At 37.5% G+C, this 27467-nt stretch overlaps 1 protein-coding gene across 2 annotated transcripts in view; it reads right to left on the bottom strand.

Annotated features, from left to right (window-relative positions):
* DNAAF6 (dynein axonemal assembly factor 6) overlaps positions 1–27467 on the bottom strand; it is a 37969-nt gene that overhangs the window by 8528 nt on the left and 1974 nt on the right. For both annotated transcript variants that reach the window (XM_003135296.6, XM_005654291.4), the window contains exons 2-5: positions 21704–21871; positions 17793–17865; positions 15307–15412; positions 12642–12738 (exon numbers count right to left, since the gene is read on the bottom strand). In XM_003135296.6, coding sequence (XP_003135344.1) covers positions 12642–12738; positions 15307–15412; positions 17793–17865; positions 21704–21868 — 441 coding nt within the window. In that variant the 5' untranslated portion in view covers positions 21869–21871. The remainder of the gene's footprint in view (positions 1–12641; positions 12739–15306; positions 15413–17792; positions 17866–21703; positions 21872–27467) is intronic.

Genomic DNA, 27467 nt, shown 5'->3' with positions numbered 1-27467 from the left:
ATTGAGTTCATTTTAAAGAAAAATTATTTTTATAGGTAAACTAAGGAAAACTTGCTAAACATTTCATTGAGAATCTTTCAACCTTTTGGAAGATCGACCTTTGGAGTCAAACTTGGGCTTGAATTCTGGTTCTGTCACATATTAGTTACTGTTTATTAGTTATCTATTGTTGTATAACCAAAACCAATTATACCTCCTCCTCCCTTAATTTATGGCTCAAAACAACAATAAACATTTTCTTATCTCGGAGTTCCTGGTCGTGGCTCAGCAGTAACAATCCCTGGTCTTGCTCAGTGGGTCGGGGATCTGGCATTGCTGTGAGCTGTGGTATAGATCACAGACGCGGTTCGGATCCCATGTTGCTGTGGCTATGGCCCATAGCTGTAGCTCTGATTCAACCCCCTAGCCTGGGAACTTCCATATGCCATGTTTGCTGCCCTTGAAAAGACAAAATAAAATTGCTATCTCACACATTTTCCATAGGTTCTGAACTCAGGAGTGGCATGGCTAGGTAGTTCTGGTGTAGGGTCTATCATAAGGTTGTGGTCAAGATATTGGCTGGGCTGCCAATATCTGAAGGCTTTACTGGAGCTAGAGAATCTGCATCCAAGATGGCTCACTCACATGGCTGTTGGCAAGAGGCCTCAGTTCTTTACCACATGGACTTCCCCATAGGAATTAGGGCCCTGAGTGTCCTTACAACACAACAGCTGGCTTCTCTCCAGAGTGAATGATTCAAAAGTGTGAGACAGAAGCAATGCCATTTTAAAAAATATATAGCCTCAGAAATTACACACTTTGATTTCTGTAATATCCTATTGATTATACAGGTCAGCCCCATTAGATGTGAGCAGGGACTCCACAAAGGGAAGAATATTAGGAGGTGATATTGCAGGCCATCTGGAATGCTGGCTACCACAGTACCCATCACTAACTTCAGTTCATATTTCTGACTTCTGGTCTTGTGAATAAAAAGTATCAAGAAAAGAGACCACACTAATTTAAAGTTTGTGAGACCCCTTTGTCCCACATTCAGCCGGTCTTCAGGCAAGTAGTGGAAACTACTCCCTTAATCTCTCTAGGAATTCACTTTGGGGCTTTCTTGGAGACAGGGAAATGTAGGTCAAATTGCTTACAAATTGTTTTCCTTGTCTTCCATTTACTCTCCTCTATGGGTTTTCTCAGAGCTGGCTTAATATGCCAAAGCCTTTGGGGGTGGGGTCATTAATGTGAGATTGTCATTTTGAGTTTTAAATGTCCTCTTTATTGTCTTGTTCTTATAATAGATTTATATGACAAGATGGTTCCTAAAGACCTTATATTCCTGTAATCTGTAAGTGATTAATACAGGTTTCCCAACTCCTCTGGTAAGTGCCTTTGATCATATTCTAATTTGTTTGAAAATTGAAATGAGAAGGCCAGAGAGCAAGTGTTCCATGGAGCTCATCCATTTTAGGTTTCCTTTTGAACTATCACTTCTTAAATACCAGGACAAAAGAATAAGTGATACATATATATGTAACTTGACCAGTCTATGCTATTTAGTGAAATTTAAGTGAAGCTTAAGATATACAAAAAAAAAAAATGTGGCCTGACACTTCAGAAGACAGTCTTACTTAATATATAGGTTCTAAATACTGTAAAAATATTCTTATTTTACAGAAATATAGCAACCACATCAATATATTTGATTCTTAGCAAAGAAGACTGTGTGAGTTTCCAAACATAACATTAGGAAATCTTGATTAACAGAAAAAGTTTGGGTAGGTCTCCTTCTGAATTGCTTCAGTGATTTAATTTCCTGTTGTTTAATTATTGGAAATATATGTGAGATATTTTTCCATTGTGCCATAGTAAGTATTTTATAAAAACCCTCATGAGCAATGATAATCTATGGGAAAATAAAAAAAAAATTAAAGGTGCTGGACCCCCTATTGTGAAACTGTATAAATACTTACCTCTGAAGAATAAAAATGTAGAGGTATGTGTTTCCCAAAACTAGGACTCAAAACCGACAGATTTCTTTTAAAATAAATGGATACCTTTTCTATAATGTTGCCATTGTGAGACAGTCCAGTACTATATTTCCATACCTGTTTCATGAGATCATGGAGCATGACTCCTCTCCTCTCACAGGCATCAAGAGTAAGCTCAGCTCATTCTGGAGTAAGAATACTCATCTACGGAACCTTCATACTTCTTTTGGTTCCCACACTCACCCCCAAACACAGCCTCACCACCATTAGATGCCTTGAGACTACCAGAACTAAACTCATATTTTTATCTCTACTTGTCAATAAAGACAAAAAGCCTCAGATTTCCAAGTCCTTCCTTATCACCTAATAATTGCCATTTGGTCTTCGTATCTCCTATTTTGTTTCCATTTCCTGGCCCTTACCAAACCTCATGAAACCCTTCCATTAGGTCCTCTGGGACACGTTGTACAACATCCTTTATCTCATAAGCCTCTGTGAATAGTCTCTGCAACTTCTTGGTGTAACTGCAATCTGGATCTCCCTTGATGACACTGATTCCCCTATAGTCTTCTAAATTTATGCCTGTTTTTTTTTCTCCCAATCCCCTTGTACCACTGGGCTTGCCCTTTTCCTTCCAGCTTTTAAAAATAAATCTCATGAATTCACACTATACCAGCAATTACCCTCCTCGTTGCAACCAACTACCAATTTCCTGGATCAGGACCTCCCATCCCAATTTCTCTAAGAATAGTTCTTTGTGCTCTACTGATAATTTCAAACATTAACTGCTGTCTTAAATATTGGTGATCTAAATATCCACTTAAATAATTGGTGATTTAAACATCCACTTAAATAACCTTTCCAACATCCCAGCCTCACTGCCTCATCTCTTTCAAGCTTTTGCACAAATATTTCCTTCTCAGTGAGGTCTTCCCTGATCACACTATTTAAAATTGTAGGCACTAACTACCCAAGGGATCCATATCACTTCTTCTTGCTCTTTTCCTCTTCATGGCATTAATCACCTCCCAATCTACAATAAAATTTATGCGTGTATTTTTCATTTATCTCTTCCACTAAAAGTATGCTCTGCAATTGAGTGACTATTGTTGCCATCTCCTAAGATGAGGAAGATCAATAAGAAAGAGCTTGGGGGGAGTTCCCTTTGTGGCTCAGTGGTAATGAACCCCCCTAGTAGCCATGAGGATGTGAGTTTGAGCCCTGGCCTCACTCAGTGGGTTAAGATCTGGCATTGCCGTGAGCTGTGGTATAGGTCACAGACATGGCTTGGATCCTGTGTTGCTGGGGCTGTGACATAGGCTGGCAGCAATAGCTCTGATTTGACCCCTAGCCTGGGAACTTTAATATGCTGTGAATGGGGCCCTAAAAAGACCAAAAAAAAAAAAAGGAAAGAGGTTTGGGGACTACAAGAATTCTGTTTTGGACATTGTGTAGGTTTGAGTTGTATATTAAACAAGTGGGAGATGTTAAGTAAGTGGTTGGTTATATGAATCCAAAGATCATGTAAGAAGTCAAGATTAGAGAGATAAATAGTATTTATCTCAAGACAGATGGAAAGAGAATAGAGAAAAAACACATAGTTTTTTTAAAGAGTCCTAGAGAACTTTAGGCAGGAAGAAAAGAGCCAGTGATCTAGGACCAAAGGAGATGAGGAATGCCCAGTGATTTTGGAGGAAAATCAGGAGAGAGTGAGGTCATTAAAGTAAAGAGAAAAAAATGTTTCAAGAAGGAAGGAGTTAATTAACAGGGTGGAATATTGCTGGGTGGCTATATTATGTCTTCAGTCTCCCTTTTTCTAATTTTATCCAGGACAACTCTTCATTTCAGGATTGTCTCTCTTATTACAGGTTTTAGAGCATCTGTGGCCCCTGAGTACTAAATGTCAATAACATCCTGTAACTAAAAATGTCTCCATCCATTTCTAGAAGTCCCCTAAGGGCCCATACCATGACTATTTCTTTTTTTTCTTTTCTTTTCTTTTTTTTTTTAGGGCCACACCTGTGGCATATGGAGGTTCCCAGGCTAGGTATTGAATTGGAGCTGTATCTGCTGGCCTATATCACAGCCACAGCAAGGCCAGATCCGAGCCACGTCTGCAACCTACACCACAGCTCATGGCAACGCTGGATACTTAACCCACCGAGCAGGGCCGGGGATTGAACCTGTGTCCTCATGGACACTAGCCAGATTTGAGTCCCCTGAGCCACAATGGGAACTCCTATGACTACTTCTTTATGGTCTATTCATTAAGCCTAGTAACACACAGTAGGCACTCCATAAATATTACATGAGTAAATGAATGGACCTTTGACATCAACTGAAAAGCATTCTTAAGTATTTCCTATTCTGGAGTTCCCACTGTGGCTCAATGGGTTAAGAACCCAAGATAGTCTCTGTGAAGATGCAGGTTCCATCTCTGGCCTCATTCAGTGGGTTGAGGATCCAGCGTTGCCATAAGCTCTGGTGTTGGTCACAGACGTGGCTTGGATCTGGCATTGCTGTGGCTGTGGCGTAGGCTGGCAGCTGTAGCTCCTATTCGACCCCTAACCTGGAAACTTCCATATGCCACAGGTGCAGCTGTAAAAAGAAGGAAAGATAAAAGTCTTTCCTATCCTAAAAAAAAAAAAAAATCCAGCATCGTCCTCAACAACTGTCTCCTCTCTCTCCTCCCTTTCACTGCCAAACTTCCTCAACGAACAATCTATATTGTCTGCCCTCTCTTCCTCACTTCCTATCCACGTCTCAACTTTCTTCAATCCAGTGTTGGCCCCTACCATGCCTGGGAAGCGCTGTCTTTCAAAAGTCACCAAAGACTTCTTAATTGATGAATCTAAAAGTTCCTTCTGCATCCCAGTCATGCTTTACTTCTCTATGATAGTAGAGATTGTTATGGTTTTCCCTATCTCTGAATATCCTTCTTAGTTCCTCTTCCTTTACCCATCCCTCAAATATTTGTATTTTCTATGGTTAATCTGTGAATCTGCTTGCATGGATTCAGAAGTTTCTGCCAGTTCTGGTTCAAGGATTCTGGACCATGTAATTAAAATATTTGAGAAAACCGCCTCATAACAACATCATCAAAATGTGAAATTACTGATTTTATTACCAAGTAATATGTATAAGACATCTTTCACCCTCATTTGATCCTCGACCTTAAACCCATCTCAAACTCCCTCTCTCCCTCTCCTGTGTCTCTCTTTCTCGATCTCTATCTATCTATGTATTTCTCTCTCTCTCATTATGGGGGACTTCTATTTTCAACTCTACTAATTTTGGCATTATTTAAAATTTTAAATATATATATAACTTCCATCATCAGAAATATATTAAGTCTGTACAATTAGATTAGCTTTTAAGGGAGTATTCATTCCCCTACCATCATTATGGAAAAATATTATGATATTAACTATAAATGTACGTATATTACTGAGGGAACTATTAGAAATTTAATTGAAGGTTTACTGTGCTGCCTGGAGCTGATAATAAGGAATTGTATTATAGCTCAAATATCTTTCTTCCTGCCACACAGTATGATATATAACCAATCAAGTAAGGTTAGCATAATCAGAAAGCCTACCAAAAAAAAAAAAAAAAAAGGTGTCCATCCTCCAGAATTTTAAATGGAAAAGAGAACCCATTCCATTATCGAGCAGCCCAATCTATTTATTCATAAGAGGTAAATGAATATGACTGTGTTAACCTTAAGGGAGAAATCAGGATTTGAGAAGCACACCATTCAAGAAGCAAGCGAATTCTCAGAGGATGTGCAGACACTTTGCTCAGAATGATTGATAACCCTTTCTGAGATGAATACGTGTGATAAACATGTGACTCCTGGTTGTGTCTGCCAGATGGTGACTGACTCCTATCCTATCCCCGACTCTCACCTCATTCTCAGTGAGATCCAGAGATGGAATAAGGCTCATATCCCAGTGAGGAGGTGACAGTGAAAAATAAAAATCAGCTTAATGGCTTGTTTTTAAAGTCACATCAGAATTCCCCTTATCAATATAGATCCCTTAGAGTAGGAGCACCAAAATAGTATGTATCCATTGCAGCTCAAAACGAGTATCAAGCTATCTGCAGGCTTGTCCCTGCTCCGAGAACAAATGATGGGTCATTTGGCAGAATATCAATAAACCTAAATCCCATTCATTTTGGGATTTTTAGAGATAGTGCTGTTAAGCACCCATGGATGAAAATGGAAATCCACTGACCTACTTCCCTATTGCACCTATTGTCGTTCCTGCCACAAATAGTCCAATGGGAAAGCCAGGGTATATCCTTATGTATCTTTGATACCTAAAACTCCTTTTTCTACACCCTCTAACTGGCACCCAAGAGGTCAGATACTCAGTCATCCCTGTTTCTCAGGGGTAGGCCAGTTCCCATCTTCCCACCTTGTTTCTGTGACAGATTTTTGGCTTTCTCATCATTGTTGTTTGTAGCCTGAAAGCCATGCCACAATTCCAACCTCATTTCATTGACCCGATTTCTCATGGTTTTCAGTACCTAGCCTGGAACTGGAGTGAGAATTTACTCTTCTCTAATTGTTGAGCCCATCCCAAAGGCCACTTATTCTGTTCCCAGTTAGTCCCATTTCCGCACGTTTCCTAGTATCCCCCTCAACACCTCCCCCTCTCCAAACATACACATACTACCTAAAAACAGTTCTACTTAATTCCAAGCCTGGTGTAAAGCCAGCACTCTGTGGTAGTATACTCTAACCTCTGCAGAGAGCAAATACCAACTGTGAAAGTCAACATCTCCAGTCTCTGTCTTTGAATTCCATTGAGATTTGTATTTCTAATAGCCTTCTCTACACATCCAACAAGATTTTCCACAGGCATTTGAAACTCAGTATCACCCAAAATATTTTTCTCATAGAATTTTGTCTTCCTTCTTTTGCATTCCATACCTGATCCCCACAGCACAAACAAAACCACCCTTTGTTTACTCTCATTTCAAAAGTAATAGATAGTAATTGTAAAAAATATAGAAAATTCAGATGAGCAAAAATAAATAAAAACCATCTCTAAGATTACCATCAGATATAAGTTACCGTACCTTCCCATATCTCGACTAATGCCACCACCACTCATCTAGTCACCCAAGCTTGAAGTCTGACTCTTGTTTCTCCTTCATATCGCATTTGACTACTTTCTAAATCCTATCAACACTACAGTTGATCCCTGAACAACACTGTGTTTGAACTGTGTGGTTCCACGATGTGTATCCTTTTCAATAAATACATACTACAGTACTCTACATCCACAGTTGGTTGAATACATGGATGTGGAACCACAAATGTGGAGGGCCAACTGTAAGGTTAGAAGCAGATTTTTTGACTGTGTGGGGGATGGGTGCCCCAACCCTAGGATTGTTCAAGGGTCAACTGTACCTCCAAAACATTCACTGAAGTCATTCTTTCCTCTCTATCCCCACTTCCATAGGCCAGGCTCTCACTTCTCTCAGCTGAACTACAATTGTCTATTGACTGGTTTTCCATTACTAGTCTCCCAAACTCACACTCATCTCTAACCATAATCTCCACCAACTTCTCCACCACTAGAGTTGTGAAATACACAACTACTCATTTAATTCACCTGCTTTATAATGTTTAGGAACTCTAATGCTGACAAACTAAAGTCCAAATTTCATGTTGTTTTAGTTTGCTTGGGCTACCATAACAAAATACTATAGACATGCCAGTATGATTAGCTTTTGGTGAGGGCTCTCTTTTTGACTTGTAGATGGTTGCCTTTTTCACTGTGCTCACATAACAGGGAGAGAAAGCAAAAAGAGCAAGCTCTCTGGTGTCTCTTTGTATAAGGGCACTAATATTATCATGAGGGCCCCACCTATGTGACCTCATCTAAACCTGCCTGGCATATAGTAAACACTATGTAAATTGTTTGCTGTCATTATATCATGTTAAGTAAAAACAATCAAGATAAAAACTTTTATTTATGGACTGTAAATGCAGGGAAATGGCTCCACTATGGCACTCTGGCAACTTTGCACTAGTCACATAGGTCACGTAGGCAATGCTCAACTGCAGTCTGCCCCCAGTCTTGGCAGAACATCCTGAGATCCTCCTAGAACACAGGAAGATAGGTATTCTTGTGAGGAGCTGCCTCAAGGCTGTTTCTTATCTGTCTTTCTACCTTGTGGGAGGCTCTCTATCTTGCAGGATGCTGCCATGAGGTTCCAGTAAGGCATAGGGCTGTCCAGCTCCCTTCCCCTGGATATATATGCAGGCTATAAAACAGCTTAGCTGCAGTCTAGAGCTGGCTCTTCAGCAAGAGTGTCCCATTACTCATGTCACCTGTCATCTGGCCCCTTTAGTTCAATGTTGTCCTGTGGGGCAAAGGGGCATGAGGAGCTGACACTGTGCTGATCTTGCTTATGCTATCTATGTAAGTAATAAACTACATCCTTTTGGGCTCATTGTGTCCTAGTTGGATGGATCTATGAAAGTCTGTGCTGCTGCTTATGGACTGCTTGATCTCTTAACAAGAAGCATCTGGAGAGAAGGAGAACTTTATATCTATTTTGTTGAACACTGTATATCAAGTATCTGGCCTCTAGTAAAAATGCTCAATAAGTATGTGTTGAATTTTAAAATTATGGGAAACAATGATAAGTGTATATTCAAGGATATGTATCAAATCTATTATAGCAGAAGTCTTGTGGGGGTTAGAGAGTATAGAAGATAAAATATAAAATAAAATATAAAATTAAGACAGAGGCATTCACTCATGGGCTTTAAAGAAAAACATATGCATGTCACCTAGGAGGAAAAAGCCCTCTAGATTCTCTTGTATTCACATAAGAGACTTTGCAAGTTTGACCTTGTTTGCTCAACCTTATATTTGGCCTTTGTAAGCTTGACCTTATATTTGTAATATAAGGAGGAAAGTCTAAATCAACATCTTTCAAACTATGTCCCGAAGAGCACCAGTTTTTCTCCTAGGAGCTGTTTCATGGCTGATAGCACCCTTTTAACCAAGGCAGTAGTATTTTATGCATTTTAAATGTTGGGCTTTCTCCTAGAATTTTGTCTGAAGAAAGGGGTTAGCAGCTAAAAACAAAACAAGCCTACAAGCCACTGGCCTAGTTCTAGCTCTAAAATTAAGGTACAGCATGATGACAATAGTTAATAATATTGCATTGAATACTGAGAAATTCCTAAGAGACTAGATTTCAGATGCTATCACCACACACACACACACACACACACACACACACACACACACACACACACACAAATGGTATGTGAGATGATACGTTAGTTTGAATGTATTAGTCAGATCGTGTAATGTGTATCAAATCAACATATTGTACACTTTAAATATATAGAATTTTTATTTAAAGAATAAAATGTGAAAATATAGATTGAAGCAAAGGAAGTTTGATAGCTATGAGCCCAGCAGGCGTAATTTGGATGATGGAGCTCTTCGGGTTGGAGTTAGAAGGAAAGAAGGGCAGGTTTGCTGAAGACATACATATTCCTAACTCAGAGTTTTATTTTGGACAAACACTTTGATTTAAGACTCATAAATCTTGCTCTCTTATTTGGAGTCTGGGGAGGGTGAAGGAAAGGGTGGCCCTTATAAATTTTTAACCCCCAAATCAATCCTTGTATTTAGACAGATTGTTTGTGTTCCTATTACCTTCCTCAGCTTAACCAGAGGGCTTCTTCTTAAAGTCTCTGGGTCGGACTGTTATATAGAGACCAAGTCCAGCCCCCAAATAACATATTTAACCAATTCTAAGGTGCAATCTTCCTCGCATTTTAATGTTTCCAATACTGGGATGAATCACACAATCGGTGTGTTTTTTTAATGGGGTCGTATTCCTAATTTTCCTTTGTTACTAAATAAATGGCACATCTACAATTTGGTGATGTCTTAGAGTTGAGAAAATGCCATATTATTAACAGGAATAATAAGCTTATAAATTTGTGCAAGAAATATTCAAGATGAGGTCAATAACCTCTTTAGTTGGAGTCTTCCCAGCGGGGTTAAGCAATGACAGTGGATGTCATCATTAATATGCCTACAGGATAACATTCCAGCTACACATCTATTTTTTTTTCCTTTTTTGAGAGACAGCTTACCAGTACACCACTGTCTGCAATTACTCTTTATTCTTGTTACACTCAATACTTACTCAAATAGACCATACTATTTCATGCCTGAATACCTTTCCATGTGCTCCTAACTGTGCTTGGAGTGCCTTTCTCAGAATGTTGTCCACTGGAGAAATCCTATCCACCCAGTGTTGATCCCTTTCTGCTTTATGTCACCACCCACCTGGTTTATGCCTCTAAACACATACCTGCTGTACTGAACCACAATGATTTGTTAGGTGTCCATCTCTTAACTATAAATTCCTTGAGGGTAATTGACTGTTTCTTATTTGTCTCTATATTCCTAGTGCTTAGGGCAGTGCCTGGTATGTAAAGGTGTGCACTGAATATTTAAAGATTGAATGTATGAAGAAAAAGAAAAAACATAACGCTATGCATATAAAGTGCCACAGCACCAACAAATATTTCATTCGTTGCTAGCATTCAAAGGTGTCCATGTCTTACCCAAACCTTCTGAACTCCTGATACACTTAAAAATTGTCAACACTGAGTTTAATTGTTAATAATAAAATGAGTTCGTTCATGTTAGTTTGGTCTTTCCAATCAACTCTAAGTTCATTAGAGGGAGGGATCAAGTCTTTTTCTGCACATACCTGTTGAGTTTTAGATAAATTGTATCCTCCTACTCTGAGGTGTGATTTAGTTTCCAAGATTCTTCATCCAGCATGCCTTAATATTAATATGCTAGTAGCAAGTTGCATGAGAAAAATGGAAAGGCTTGTAACAGTTTTATTTATTTAGGGCCTAGAATTTCTTTAGAGTAATCCGCAATACCAACATCAAAACCATAATTTTACAGTCATTTAAAATTTGAATATTACTGGTAAAACCCTGGGAGCTAATTACTTCGAGATCACTTGAAACCTTAACTCGTTAAGAGTTTGAAAAATCTCCTGAGGTCCTTAAAGACACTATTCCCATTATGTTACTTGATCTGATTGGCTGTCTTAAATTTTTCTAATAAGAGAAAACCTGAAGCTTATGCAAAAGAGAAACCCATTTATCATTTGCTTAAGGAAAAATATTAAGCATCTCCTATGGGCACCTCAGTACTCTATATTATAAAGTATTATAAGAAAGGGAGGGGAAAATACAGATGCATAGCCCCTGATCTCAAAAAATGAATTCCTAGTGCTGAACGCCAGAATTACTAGTGTACATTGCCAAAATGAGTTGCATTTCACACACTTGGTCAGGCCCAGACTTTTCAATAAGATCCTTATGAAACTCACACAAGCAAAAGTGAAGTAGTCTCATAGTGTTGGCGTCACTATTGCTGTTATACAGAAACAGTGGCTTGGCAAAGGATGCTCTCCAGCATACTGTAGTGTCATTCAGATAAGGGAGCCAAGTAACATTTTAGATGTCTTTTTAGACTATTGAGCCAGTGGTTTAGATCCAAAAAAAAAAAAAAAAAAAACTTTGGGGGGGGGGTCTTTCTAGGACCACACCCGCAGCATTTGGAGCTTCCCAGGCTATGGGTCCAATTGGAGCCGTAGCCACCAGCCTACACCACAGCTCATGGCAATACCGGATCCTTAACCCACTGAGAGAGGCCAGGGATCGAACCCGTGTCCTCATGGATGCTAGTTGGATTCGTTAACCACTGAGCCACGACGGGAACTCCTAGATCCAAAATTTAAGGGGGAAAATATCCCCTTTTAAGTCCCCGAATGTGAGCTGAGTCATTAAAAGAAATACAGATATAAGAGATAAGACAGATTCAGGGAAGCAAATATTTCATTTTGATTGACTGTCAACTCATCAGAAATTAATAACCAGTCAGATGGCATGTATGGGACAGAACTGAGATGAAAGAAAATGCAGTCCAAACAGATTGGGCTGGCTTTTTTTCTCTTTTTTCTTTTTCTGGCCAGGGATCGAACCTGAGCCACAGCAGTGACAACATCGAATCCTTAACTGCTAGGCCACCACAGAACTCCCCCGATTGGACAGTTTTATTAGGATTAGAAGTAGTGTGTTATGTAATATGATTCTAGTATGTTTATTTGTACATCTTATCCATATGTGTATATTTAGTTTATTTTGTACATTTACCATTTTTTAAAATTTTCCCAATTCATTATTTTTTTTCCTACTGTACAGCATGGTGACCCAGTTACACATACATGTATACATTCTTTTTTCTCACATTATCTTGCTCCATCATAAGTGACTAGACATAGTTCCCAGTGCTACACAGCAGGATCTCATTGCTAATCCATTCCAAAGGCAATAGTCTGCATCTATTAACCCCATCTCCCAATCCATCCCACTCCCTCCCCCTCCCCCTTGGCAACCACAAGTCTATTCTCCAAGTCCGTGCATTTACCAATTTTAAACTCTCTATTCTATTATCCCTTTAGTACCTCAAACATAGCAACCATTATTTTTTAAAGAGTTTACAGCCTTGTCTATGGTATTATGTATATAACAGTCAATTTAACTCTAATGGTCATGTGGAAAATGGGGAGGGGGGAGAGGCTTACCACTAGATCCTTACAACATGCTGTTGAAGGATCCTTTCTGGTCAATCCCAGGAACATATCTTCTGTTCCCACATGCTGTTTGAATACAATTTCGTATCTGGAAAAAAAAAAAAAAGTCAGCGATATAGAGACTCAAATGAAAGAGCAATTTTCTGTCACAGAGCAGAAAACCAGAAACTTGTGAGGACATGCTATTACAAAAAAAGGACCAAATAAAGTGCTTGCAGTTTTTTCAGGCATGGAGCAGAACCTAAAGGAATTGAAGTCTAGAAATTCCGTCAAAAATACCTAAGACTGTAAAGCAGGATTTATGTTGTATATACTTTTTTTTCCCCTGAAAATAAAGCTTAACTGTTTTGGAGCTATACAAACAAAACAGAGTGAGGAAACTTCTAATAAGTTTCTAATAAAAGTAGACGAAAAAAGGAAAGTCCTTTCCTGAGAAACACTGGCTCAGAAGAATAGTGGGGCCATAGCCCAGGGATAGAATGGTTTATAGGAAACCCTAGTCATAATGAACCCTATCTTTTTAGATGGAATGAAGTAGGCAAACATTTATAAATGATCTTTTCTATTTAATTCTATTCTAATGAAGAAGCAGTAACTCTCTAGATAGGAAGACTAAAGGACTTGCATTGAACTTCTGACCACTTGTAAATAGGAATGCCCAAGGAAGAAAAAGGTATTTCTCAGAGTTGGAACAAGACTAGCTGTGAGTAGCTATTTGAGATGGGACACTTTTTCCTTAATAGACTATAACAGTTACCAGGTATTGACAAAGGTGAAGCCAGGTTAAAACAAAACAAAGATATCGATCTATATGCCCATGACTCCCACGTGGATTTGCTCTAGCTGCTGCCCTTCTCATCTCCAGATGCAATTTTCCAACTGCCTACTATATATATTTGCCTGGATGTCCCAAGGCACCTCATTGTCCTCATGCCTAAAACTGGACTCACTGCTTCTCCAACACATTCCAAATTACAGTTAATGGCTTTACTCTTCACCCAGTCACCCAAGCTATCATCTTTTTTAAAAAAATCTTTTATTTTTTCCCATGGCCTGTAGAAGTTCCCGGGCCAGGGATTGAGCCCTGGCCACAGCACTGACAGCACCAGATCCTTAACCCACTGAGCCACCAGGGAACTCCCCTCAGCAACATCTTTGACTCTTTTCTCTCATTCATTATATCTAATCAAATATCAAATCTTCCTTCAAATATCTTTCGAATAAAGACCTCAGATTTCTCTCCCAGGCCAGTGACTTAGCTCGGGCCCTTATTATTTTTTATTTGGTCACCTGTGAGTCTTCTTTTGTGATCTGTCTACTCACATTTTCTTCTTTACCAATTGGGATATTTTGAAATGTATTTGCATAAGATAGAAAATAAAGATGAAAAAAATCTTATAAAGCAATTTTCTTCATATCCTGACTGGAGTTCTTGCTCATCTAAAGCTTTCGAGGATATTCTTTATACAGAACATCGAACATCAGGATGAAAAGTAAAAATTTACTCAAATTTGGAACGAGCCGCATATGGATTTTGATGTTCATTAAACTATATGTCAAATGAATGACTTAATTCTTATCTTTTATAGGGATGTGTGGGCAGTATACAAACATACTCTGAGATTTACTTTCTTTATCCTTAATATGTAGACAGAAATGTTTTAAAATCCCCTTTGATTTCTTTTTTAATGAAGTTTATGGGTTTTTTTCTTTACATTGCTTATTTGATAGCTGGATGCTTTTTTCCAGTTAATTGTCTGCAGTCTTCTACTGCTTCTGTTTTCAGAACTGATGTAGAAGATAGGAGCATCGAATTTTTTTTAAAAAACATTGGACACAGTTTTATAGTCAGAATTAGAAAAATTCTCAGATCCCTTGCCTTAAAAGTATTCAAGAAATTATAAAGTAATTACAATTTAATAAATATTGCCTTTGTATTTCAAGCTATTCTAAATATTCGATCAAGATTTTATTTTAAAGTACTTATATTTAAAGCTTATTGTATTTAATCATTAATTTCAATTATGTATGTAAACATACTTTAATCCTTAAAAGTATGAGTGGTTTCACTTATTAGTGTGAAAGGCTTTTTATGATAATTCTAAATGTCATATTTATAATTCCTATTGAAAAGGCTACAATGCAAGCCTTTAATCCTGCTTAAAAAATATACTAAACATAATCCTAAAATAACTAGAAAATAAGTCCAGGTAACAATCGATAATTGGAGGGAGAACATAGCCTTTTACCAAAATTGTGGAACACCGAGTAATTAAAAGCAGGTCTTTGACACATAAACACGGCATGATAATTTAGTTCGTATGAATGCTTGTAATTTAATGGGCTGGTATTACCCACTGTTACTTCCACATTATACAACTAAATGACATTAAATACAAATTTATAATGGAAAGGACTGTATTTTTCATTTTTTGTTAGATAATAAGATGTTACAGAAAGGAAAGTGTTATGTTTCATTATTTGTTTCTGCTCTAGGAGGAAAAAAACACATCAATTACACATGCCTTCTCTGTGTCACCGTAGTTTTATCTTTTATGTGGTAGAAGTACTTTATGCATCTTGTCAAAAATAGAATGGTATCAGATGACACATCTAACTTACACCCCTAAACACGTCCTGGCTTCACTTGACTTACTCTGGTGTTTCTCTATCATCCCACGTATCATGGTGCTCTGCTCCCTCTGGAACCTCCTCTGGATTCCAGATGTCCTTGGTATTTTCATCACCTGTTTGAGGGATGACTGTGAAGAAAGGGAAGATAAAGCTGAAGCTCTTGCCCTTAAAATTGCTCCTGTTCTTCTCACTCAGTTTGGGATCACTGAAGTGAAACATTTTCTTTTTTCTTAAATTTATTGAAATACAGTTGCTTTACAATGTTGTACTAATTTCTGATACGTAGCAACGTGACTCAGTTATACATACATATATATTCTTTTTTAAATATTCTTTTCCATTACGGTTTATCACAAAATATTGAATATAGTTCCCTGTGCTATATTGTAGGACCTTGTTGTTTATCCGTTCTATATATAATAGTTTGCATCTACTACCACCAAACTACCAATCCATCCCTCTTCCACCCCGCCCCATTGGCAACCACAAGTTGATTCTCTGTGTCTGTGAGTCTGTTTCTGAAACATTTTCTATTTGTAATCACTAGCTTGTTTTTTGGTCAAAGGAAGCTAAATTAGTAACAACTGACTTAATTGTTTTAATCAACACACAGCCAATACATTTAAGAATTATAACAATAATTGTAGAAAATTTGGAAAAGACATATCAGCAAAAAGAAGAAAATAAAATAATCTACAATCCAACCACCCAAAAATAATCAATGATAGCATTCTGGTGTATATCTTTCCAGTCTCTCTCTGTGTATGTATATGTATATATATATATATATATATATATGTGTGTGTGTGTGTGTGTGTGTGTGTGTCTCATATGTGTATATACACATGTAAAACATATATAATTTAGTACATAAAATAACATATTGTATATAAAATACATATTGTATATAACATATGCAAAGACATACATTTTTTCAGACACAAATAGGCTCATGTGTAAAATATTTTTATATAAAAGAAGAAATCGAATATGCAATTAATATGATTTGGGTAGAAATGTCTTATCTCACATTGTGTTTTACAATATAAAAGCCCTTCAATAACTTTTCCACCCAAGCCTGACATAATTCTTAATAAATATTATCAGTTAAAGAAACAGAAAACAGTAGAGACAACGATCATTTTTAATCCAGTATTTTCTTCATGTAGACACAAGCTGTAAAGAAAATCTCACTTGTCCTTCATGTCAAACGGAGCATGTGCCTGGGTTTCTACATGTCATTTTTAAATGTTTAAAAGTAAATAGGCATGCAAAATCCCAGCTTGCATTTGTTCCAACTACTGGGGCAGCAAATGGAGACCCACATTAGGTGCAGAGCATTATTTTGAGTCCTTTCAAGCATTCCCAGAAATGCACCTGATTGTCAGGTTTTCAATTCTGCCAGTTCTTTTGAAATGATCTGCTTCTATCTAGCATGGGCTTTGTAAAGCCTAATTACAGATTTATATGTAACGTTTTACATATGACTCATTGTTCGCAGAATTTAGAGATTATTAGACCTACATTATCAGAAATACGGGCAGCACAGAAATACATCCAAATTTGAGCTAGTCTTCCATGGAGTGAATATCTCTTGATAAGGCAAATAGACTCTTGAGTATGTAGAATAATAATAACTGAAATTTTAAAATCGTCCACTTAGACCTCATTTTAGCCATTATTCTAAACATTTTTTCCAGATAAAATCTTTTACAATTACCTAAATTGATGAAGGTACTTCACTTTCTTTCCCTGTCCGCCCTCTGGTAACTGTGATCATGACCGACAGAATTAGAACTTTCTGTATTTTAAAGATGTACAAAAAAAAAAAAAAAAGATGTACAGAATGTTCAACTCTGTAGAAATGTATAGGCCAAAATGCTGGGAAAACATCCACAAATATTTATTCTAGTTTTTTTGGGCCCATGAATTTAAAAGTCACTCCATAGGCTTTAATTTATAAGCCTTTTAAGGTAAGAAAAAATCATGTAGTTATTTGTTTTATTGTGTTCTCCAAAAGACTATTAGCTCAATGGAGGTAGAGATCCGTGTTATTTTTATCTCTATTGTAGTCTCAAAGATGATCGTACTACCTGATACATAATAGGGTCTCAATAAATATTTATTGAATGAATTAACAAATGAATTTTATGAAATTGCCAGAATATAGCAGGGTAGCAGGTAAAGAAACGTCTCGGTAACTAGATCTTCAATAATAAAAAAGTTATCTAACCACGTGTGACTTTCTTGGTTTTCCATCTCAGGAAATATGCCCCAAAATGTGAAAAATTAAAGGCAAATTAATTTCTCTTACTAAAAAAATGGCTTACCTGCAACACTAGCATAAAAACAGTATCCATATATGTATATAGCTGTTCGTTGTTCTCACAATTATTTGAGTTCACCTTTGATAAGTGCTAGTGTTAGTATTACTCTCCCTGTAATTTTGCTCCCAAAGAAAAGATTATTCTGATTCTATTGAGCTATATGCTTTATTAAATAACTTACATTTAAGCTCTTCTCTTTTTGGTGGTCCAATATTCCCAGGACCCATGGCTCCAATCGCGGATGAACTGTTTGACTGGAGGAGAAGGAAAAAAGTCCAACGTTCTGTAATTACTACTTGTATAACTTATATGACCAGTAATACTTTAAATTTGATAAGCTTCCCATCTACAATTTCATTGAGCCTCCCAGGCTAATTATCCATTGTTGTTATACGACCGAGAGACAGATGTCAAGTATTATTTTGAATGTGTTTTCCTCATCCTTTCAAAAAGTATTTCCTTTCATAGACCCTAAGGCAGAAGTGATATTTGATCAAACTAAATCTCCAGTTCCTGCCCAGCGAATCATGTATTTCTGGGGATAGGAGACTGAGCCATATTCATCTCTTTGAAAGTTAGAACCAAGCGTTAGTATAACAGCACCGACTCCTTTGGGTTTTGACAGTTGTCTGGTCATAGTTAGATGTGGGACAGAAGCAAGGAAAGTTTTATAGAGAGAAAAACAAACCACTAAATAGAATCTAGGTATTTAGACATTAAACAACTCATTCAAAAGTCTTGATAATAGCTTTTACTCTTTCTACTGTGGATATGAAACACTTCTTCATTCCCATCACCTCATGACACTGAACTAGTGAATTTAAACAGAAATCCCAATTTAATAGTGTCAAATACATGCTGAACCACTTCCATTTTCATGCAAGTTCAGGTTTATTTTGCCGTCTTCTGCACAAGTGTACACCATACCACAGCACTGCCCCTAGCTCAGCAGTAGAAGAACAGTGTTCTTATTTCAACTAAGTATAACACACAGTACACCATCAGTATAGCGGTAACAACCTCATTGGTCCCTGTCAGGTGTTCCAGGAGTTCTGTGACATTTCAAGAAAACCCCAGTGTTTTTACTAATTGTTCTTGCTGATGTCAGATTCTTCAACTCCAATTCACTTCATTGCTGGCAAAAATCAAAAATTCTTATCTCCTTGGGTTCTGGGAAACTAGCACCTCTAACTTTTCCTTTCCCAGGTCCCTGTCCTTATCTCCCAAGACTTCAGACAGGTGCAAAAGGTATAATATCCTGTTTGGGCAAGAGGAATAGTGTCTGTCCTTGAAAGCTGGTGGAAAAGCTCACCTATATCTTTATAATGCTGAATTATCCCAACAGCTATAAATTAGAAATTAATCGATAACATCTCAATGGTTTCTGAGATAGTAACCATTCCTTTCCAAAAGGTGCTTCAAAACTGCTATGTCTGCAGTTAACGTGTTAAAGGCATTTTTATGTGAAAATCCCAAGACAATATTCTGTACATTTTTTTCTTTTAAATCACTGAAGTCATATATACATATACATATATATGTATATATATGTGTGTGTGTGTATGTATATATATACACATACACACACACACACTTTTTTTTTTTTTTTTTTAGCCATGCACAGCATGCGGGAGTTCCCAGGCCAGGGATCGAACCCATGCCACAGCAGTGATAATGCCAAGTCCTTAACCACCAGGCCATCAGAGAACTCTACAGGGCTTCTACAGGGCTTTTCTTAAGTTATTAGTCACCAGATACTAATAATACTTATAGCCAATCAGGGTAAAGCATTTCTTGGAATACAAGGGCCTCTTGTTTTATTGAGTGCTTCCTTCCACAGCAAATCAAAATCTGTAGAAATAAAAACTTGAAAATTCCTGACAAAAATTGGTATACTCTCCATGGACAGTGATGATTAGAACAGAACAGAGAGGGAGTCTCAGTTTATTAATATAATGAAAATAAATGATTAAAAATAAAAATTTCAAGTGAAAAAATGGATCTGGATAATAAAAACATTAAAAACCATCTGGCCATTGTTTCTGTAAGAATATAATTTCAGCCTCTACCGTGAATCCACATTCAATTGTCCGAACAATTTGTCATTGCAATTCATGCCACTTTGCAATATGTAAGAGAGTTAGAATATTCTTTGTTGCATTGTCTGTGAAGGGTGATGAACCTTATTTCCCAAGGTCTTAAGATCCCCTTGTGAGTTTAAAAAACAATAGACATACTCTCTTCTCATACTGTAAATAAACCAATGTGTATGCAACAGTCCTAAATGCTGTTTTCAGTGAGAGTATTTTTAAAAACACATCACTCTTATAATTCTACCGTTCCCAAGATTACAACGTGTTAAAAAATGAAAAGCTGTTTCTCTCCTTGAAAATTTAATAGTTCATTAGAAACATTAATTATTCTCCCACTGTTCTGATACTTCAATTCTATATCCTCTAATGATATCTGTACTGCGGTGTCTGAATGACCAATTATCTCAAAATTGCTTATAACCCAGATATACAGAATCATACATTATTATAGTAATTTTCCTCTATAAATTGTACAATTTGGTAAAATTATTCTAGTCTCTCTATTCTCATAAGCACTCATCTTTCCCCTGGAAACACCTTTAGATGCAAATAAACATCTCCATACATAAATGCCAAAGAACCAGGCTTTGTAACCAGGGTAAATTCTTATCTCTGATGAATATGTTCCAGTTATAAGTTCCACTTCGCTTTATTCAACATCACCATTTCTCAAATACTTTATATATTTTGTCTATATGACATAACCTTACATTTCCCAGGATGTGTGGTTCTATTTCAGCTAGGGTAGCAAAAATGAGTTTGCCTTCTCCCCTTCATTGTTATACTGCTCTTCACTTTCTCTCTGGGTCCTATTTGTTGTATATATTCCATGCTATTACGAATGATCTGGTTTTTCTTTGTTTGGCCTCTACTTATAATTTTTCCCTGACTAGAACTTCGTGGGTCCTAATCCTGGCTCCAAGCCGACGCTGTCCCCCACCTCTACACATTTTATTTCCATTGCCTGACTTATTTGATTCTGCCTTGTTCCACCTAACTTCTTCCTAGAGGGTGGCAGCTCAATCCAATGTCAATCTGAACCACTGAATAAACTGCTTATTTAGATTATAATACTTGTTTTTCCACACTATGGCAAAAACAAATTTGAGGAGGAGAAAATTGATATGTATGTTCATGAGAGATGGTTGTTCACGGTAAACTGGTCATAATAACAAAGCACATTAAAATACAGCAAATTGCTATATTCTGCTAGAGTATGAGATTTCTGCCCCCAATTTTGTTTGCCTTCACATAGGCAGTCTGATAGCCAAGGTTTGCTAATATCTAAGGGGAAGGAGAATGGAGAGCAGGAGGTTACATGAAAGTATTTTGATTATTCTGGGAATACTGGCCGTGAACGTGAAATGGCCAAAGGTCAATTCACGGAACTCTTCTACCCAAAATGAAGCCCATCTTGCCGCTGCAAGCTTCCCTGAGGTTCCCTGTCCTGACCCCAAATGCTATTCAACTAATTAGATTCCGCAGCTCTATCTGAGCATGTAGCCGGAAGCCAATTTTAATAGGCTGAAGCTAGTTTATCCCATTATTTGGCTCAAAATATTTTCTGTTCTGCCTTCATGTGTAGACAAATAAAAAAAATATTAAGGGTTTGGGGGGCCTAATTAATACTAATTAAAATTATTTGTTTTATAAGAATATTGTCTAGGCTTAAAAATCCTAGCTACCACTCTTTGTAATGGTTGTCAAGCATTCTTTGGCCATAAATATAAATGACAAACATTTTGAAATGTGGCTATTGCTACCATAGTTACAGAACTATTTTCCTATTCAGTGTTCAGGTAGTTTAGAAAAAAATATAATTATGTTTGCTAGAAATGTACTAGAGGTTATACTCTCATGCATAATCAGCCCTGCAACCTCCTGTGAATGTATTAGATGACACAGCCCTGCTCCCACAGCAAGGTTGGAACAAGTTGTTCAGATACAGTTTCACGACTTAGCGTGATCAGAACTAATTCATCTATAAGTATAAGACCACCTGTCCGAACTCAAAGTCATCCTCCTCAGGATAAAGTAATTTAGAGAGAGCCTGCAGAGCCGAAACCGAAGAAATGGTCTCAATTTCCATATTTTCGGATTCCATATTTTCGGTTTCCATGTTTTCAGCTTCTGCATTTTCAGAGTCCATATTTTCAGATTCCATAGTCTGAAGAAGAAGATAATCAGAAAGAGGCATTTTAGTTTTCTATTTTATGTTATTTAAGACAAGATTTTTTTCTACCTTTTTTTTTTTTTTTTTTTGGCTGTGCCCACAGCATATAAAAGTTCTGGCGCCAGGGATCAAACCCATGCCACAAGCCACTGCTGTGACAATGCTGGATCCTTAAACTGCTGCACCACAGGGGAACTCCAAGATTTTTTTCTAAATTGCCATATCTCCCTTCTTTCCCTGGGTCACTCCATTATCTCTTATTCCTCCTTGAAAATCCTCCTATCCTTTAGATATAGGTATTTTGCCAACTCACAGACCTGGGGCAGCAAGTAAACACAAATACTCAGCTTGCTTTATTAAAGCTTCATGCTCAATCTAACAAGCATTCCTTGAGCACCTTAATAGTGGAGCTCAGGCTTTAGTGTGTTTAGGAATCACTTGGGGGGTTACTTAAAAATGCACATTCTTGGAGTTCCTGTCGTGGCTCAGCAGTTAATGAACCTGACTAGCATCCATGAGGACGCAGGTTTGATCCCTGGCCTCATTCAGTGGGTTAAGGATCTGGCGTTGCCGTGAGCTGTGGTGAAGGTGTGAAGGTCCCTCGTTGCCATGGCTCTGACATAGGCTGGCAGCTACAGCTCGGATTGGACCCCCAGCCTGGGAACCTCTATATGCTGCAGGTGCGGCCCTAAAAAGACAAAAAGACCAAAAAAAAAAAAAAATACACATTCTTAAACTCTCCCTCTAGAGAAGGGTATGTCAGTGTCATATAAAATGTGCATCGTTATTTGGAAACGTACTTTTGTTGACTACCTTTTTATCTGTCTCATATATGCAGTCTAGGCTGTATATTCCATTCAGTGAACTGAAAAGGAGGTTTGTTGCGAGGAGTATCTATCTCAAGGAACTTTACTCATTTCATACTTTGGCCTCAGGCAGCCCTGTACCTTCTGCTTTATTTAAAATTTTAATCAACCCTTGATGATACCTAGCGCTGTATTGCTATTTGAGACTCCTAATGGGTTGGTTCATTAGCGTCAATAAAAGTTCACACAAAATCAATTATTTGTTTTTTTTCTGGTTATAATAGTGGTACTATGTCTTTTGTGGAAATTTTAGGAAATATATAATTATTTACTAATTTTAGTAAATATACAATATACAATTTAAAAATAAGAAAATCACAACCACCTAATCCTACTAACCAGACATCAGTTTTTAAAATAATCTCCACCATTAAATTTGGAGTGGGAATTCAGGATTTTTAAAAATCTTGGCAGTATCAGACTTTGTCCTGAATAAAGACTGTAAAATCAGGCCTATTGTTAGTGATTTGGACATAAATATAATAAGAATCTTTTCTACACTTCTGCTGATATTTTTAAGCATTATTTTGTAAAGTTAATTCACAGGAAAAACATTTCTTTAGTATTTTTATTAAATGATCCACTAACATTTTTGCATTGTGCCTAGAACAGTAATACCAAGGGACTCTCAAAAGTGTGCGGTACATGGAGTTCCCATCGTGGCTCAGCGGAAATGAATCTGATTAGTATCCATGAGGATGCAGATTCGATCCCTGGCCTTGCTCACTGGGTTAAGGATCCAGAGTTGCCGTCAGCTGTGGTATAGGTCACATACGTGGCTCGGATCCCACATTGCTGTGGCTGTGGTGTAGGCCAGAGGATACAGCTCCAATTCGACTCCTAGCCTGGGAACCTCCGTATGCCATGGGTGCAGCCCTAAAAAGACCCAAAAAATTTAAAAAAGAGTGTGCTGTCCAATCACCTGTCAAAATCAATTTGCACATAGATGGTGTTTTACAGACCTTTTGTTTTACTATTATGTTTTACCATTATTTTGACTTTCTTTCTTAAAAGGAAAACTGATCTTAATGCTTATGGAGATGTCAAGGGCATGAAACAAGTGTTCAGTTGCCCCAAACATCTAGCATAGAGGCAGTACATTATAGTGGCTAAGAATAAGGGCTCTGGAGTTCAAGCTGTGTAGATTTGTATCTATCATTCATTTCTTCACCCTGTGACTTTGGGTATATCATTTAAACTCTCTATACCTCATTTTCCTTATCTATAAAATGGTGATAATGATAGTACTACTTCATAGGCTCGTTACAAGAATAAAGTAGCTTAATACACATCAAAGAGCTTGGAACAGTGCCTGGCACACAGCAAGTACTCAACATACGTTAGCTATTATTGGTTCTTTAGAAATTTAATTTTGCTGGGCATTAATATCACTCCTAATAATGATGTTGAATAACTTAATGATAACACTCATTACATTGAAAACTCATTAAATTGGAAAAGGTGAAATAAGAGGCGATAAAACCATCTTCTCTCACAGTATGGTCTGGTAGTCTGCTATGGAAATGAATAATTGACACATTAAATTAAACAAAGAGGCTCTTGTTTATATTTTTAAAGTCCTAGCTGATTATGCATTCATTAAATATTTACTTAACATTAAAAGCAAAAAGTTTATTGAAACATTTTTTTACCTTTGATAAGAAAGGGAGAAATGGATCCAGATATCAGATGCAATGATATAAATGGTATTTTGAGTTGAGATTGTACAATGAGACTTTTTAAAAATATATAGCAGAAATTGTTTTATTATTCCAGCATTACTTACCTTAAAATATTTTTGTGATGGTCATATTATGCAACATAGGTGAAAGAGTTTGCTAAAATATGAAAGCTTTATAAAAATATCATTATTATTGGCACATAGTGTCAGCACCTACAGGTACATGATGATGAGGCTTGTTAGAGCTCAATGGTGGGCTGGTGAAAGGGGAAGATACTGGAACCAGTAGAGCTAGCCCAGAAGAAGGGTATTTGGAATTCCCAAATATAGTGTCTGAGGTAGCAATCAGAACTGCTATTCATGCATGCTCATCGGCTTGGCAGTGACAAGGCAGGGAGAGTATCAGGATGAGAGCAGTGTTGCAGGGTAGAAAGGTTGAATGACCGTGGTTACAGGGAGGCCTATTTAGGGGAAGGAGGACCCTGGTCCACAGGTAGTGGTATAGCAGGCAGGGATCTGATTCTTAAGGATTGTGGGGGAGAGTTGGCATTTAGAGGAAGGTTCAGAATAGGGCAGGGCTCAACATCACAGCTAGAAAAGAGAACATGAACCAGGCCTGCCATCAGAGACTTTCTAATGCCATCAGAGACTTTCTACCATCAGGGTAGTCGCAGTGGAGGTTATGAAGGAAGGTCAGGTTCAGTAGGTACATTGGATACTGGATTTAAGAAAAGCAGATTAATTCTAAGTCTGCACCACTTGGGAAAGGGCTCTGGCCTGGTTCCCATTTGGTGAGAGGCAGGGCAGCGTGGGCAGCTGGAAGCTATACCTGGAAGCTGAGCATCTTCAGTAACCAGAGCTGGCATGTAGTCAGCAGTTGGTGAATACTGAATGAAGCATGATTAAATTCATATGAATGTTGATTTCAAAGTAGTCACCTTGGAAGGTTATATATTGATATAAATTATGCTATCAATGCTCAAAATATTTTGGAATTGCCTTCATATGTACCACCAAGAAAACAGGTATCATTATGGTATCACTCAGTTTGATTACACATCAGATTTGTCTCCAAGTGCTTTCTCTATCTATCTAAATATCACATCTACTTTCAAAATATGACGATTTCATACTTTGAAGGTATTCAAAGGAACGTGCTACCGGCCTCAAGGCGATTCTAAAAGTGTAGATTCAAAAGTAATTTGAGCAATAACAACAGCATTAGAATAAGTGGATAGCCTCCCGAAGTGACTGCTTTAAAGGTAATACCACTCCTTGAGATGTAAAATGATTTACAGTAGTTTATAGTAATGCTCTTTTTATCTGAAACGTATTAGGAATTAGACTTCTTAAATTCTAAATTATTCTGGTGCACAGTTGGCATAGGTTCATACTTAGCCAGATTGAAGCAGAAGTATCAAAATAAAATTGGCACTCCAGCAAAAATAATTATTACCATATCAACTATAATAATCATCTATAAACACAAAATAATAAATCATGACAAGTTTGATATTGTATTTTTGAGAAACAAGAGAATAAGTAATACTTTGTAAGTACCTAATCAAAGAGTTCAAAGTATCAAAAGAGAAAAACAATGATCTGAATTTTTAGAAAACTATACTCTAAATTCCATGGAAATGAAAATTCTAGGAGTTCTCTTCATGGATCAGCGGTTAATGAACCCGACTAGGATTTTCGAGGATGTGGGTTCTATCCCTGGCCTCGCTCGGTGGGTTAAGGATCCGCTGTTGCCGTGAGCTGTGGAGTGGGTTGCAGATGCGGCTCAGATCCCACATTGTTGTGACTGTGGCTGGCAGCTGCAGTTCCAATTGGATCCCTAGCCTGGGAACCTCCATATGCCATGGGTTTGGCCCTAAAATGCAAAAAAAAAAAAAACAAAAAACAAAACAAAACAAAAAAAACCCAAAAATTCTATTAGCTTTTCTAGAAGTCTAATAAATTAAGAATAATTTATTAAACTATTAAAAAACATATCAAACAGATCACATTGGAAAAACTAAAACAAGATTTCTTTTTATGAACTATGCAATGTTATTTATTTGTTGGACTATCTTTTATCTGTAAATTTAATATAAAGTTCATCTTGAGCCTGGCAATAAAGGCCCTTGAGGATATAATCCCAATTTTCTGCCCTTCTTTCCTATTATTCTCCTACATGTAAACAGCAGTCCGTTAAAAACTGAACTGCTAATTAAACAGACCCTATAATCTCCTGCCTTTTTACTTTGGAATATATTCTTCCTTTTGCTTAGACTATCCAGGTAACATAGCGTAGTGATTAAAAAAAAAAAAGATTCTAGGGAGTTCCCATTGCGGCTCAGCAGATTAAGAACCCGACTGGTATCCTTGAGGATGTTGGTTCCATCCCTGGCCTCACTCAGTGGGTTAAGGATCCAGCGTTGCTGCAAGCTGTAACAAGCTGCAGTGTAGGTCACAGATGTGGTTCTGATCTGTGTTGCTGTGGCTGTGACATAGGCCTGGAGCTGCAGCTCTTCTTCCACCCCTAGCCTAGGAACTTCTATATGTGGCAGGTGCAGCCCTAAAAAGAAAAAAAGAAAGAAAGAAAGATAAGATTCTGGAGCCACACTGCTGTTTTGCATCTGACATTGCAATTTAAATAGGGCAAGAATAAATTTAAAGCAAATTTAAGTGAGAATTTCATTAAAAAATATATTGCTAAATCTTTTATTTGGGATTTGGTTACTTAGAAAATAAGTTCTCTAGCACCTCCCTTTCTTTTTCTCTCACTCTCTTTTGCTAGGCCCATTCCAAAGGCAGCATTTTCTAGACAGTGCCTTTGATTTTCCCACACCGTCCTGAGCCCCTAGGGCCTTCATAGGTAGAGGTGTGATTGGGGGAATTTCTCTTGATACTAGCCACAATGCCCTAAAAAGGCAGCCGCTTCAGAACCAGTCCTTTGCCAAAACATTGGAGACTTTTAGGGACTAAACAAGCTCAACCAGGATGGCTCCAGACCCATGGCACTGAAGCAATAGTATCAATAAACTGAGATTAAGTC

The sequence above is a fragment of the Sus scrofa genome, chromosome X (assembly GCF_054392235.1).
Source record: "Sus scrofa isolate SSC_HxYL_T2T_F1_AM1 chromosome X, Sscrofa_HxYL_maternal_Yorkshire_Landrace_v2.0, whole genome shotgun sequence".
NCBI lineage: Eukaryota > Metazoa > Chordata > Mammalia > Artiodactyla > Suidae > Sus > Sus scrofa.
The sequence above is the reverse complement of the archived record's forward strand: the minus strand, read 5'-3'. Positions and strand labels throughout refer to the sequence as shown.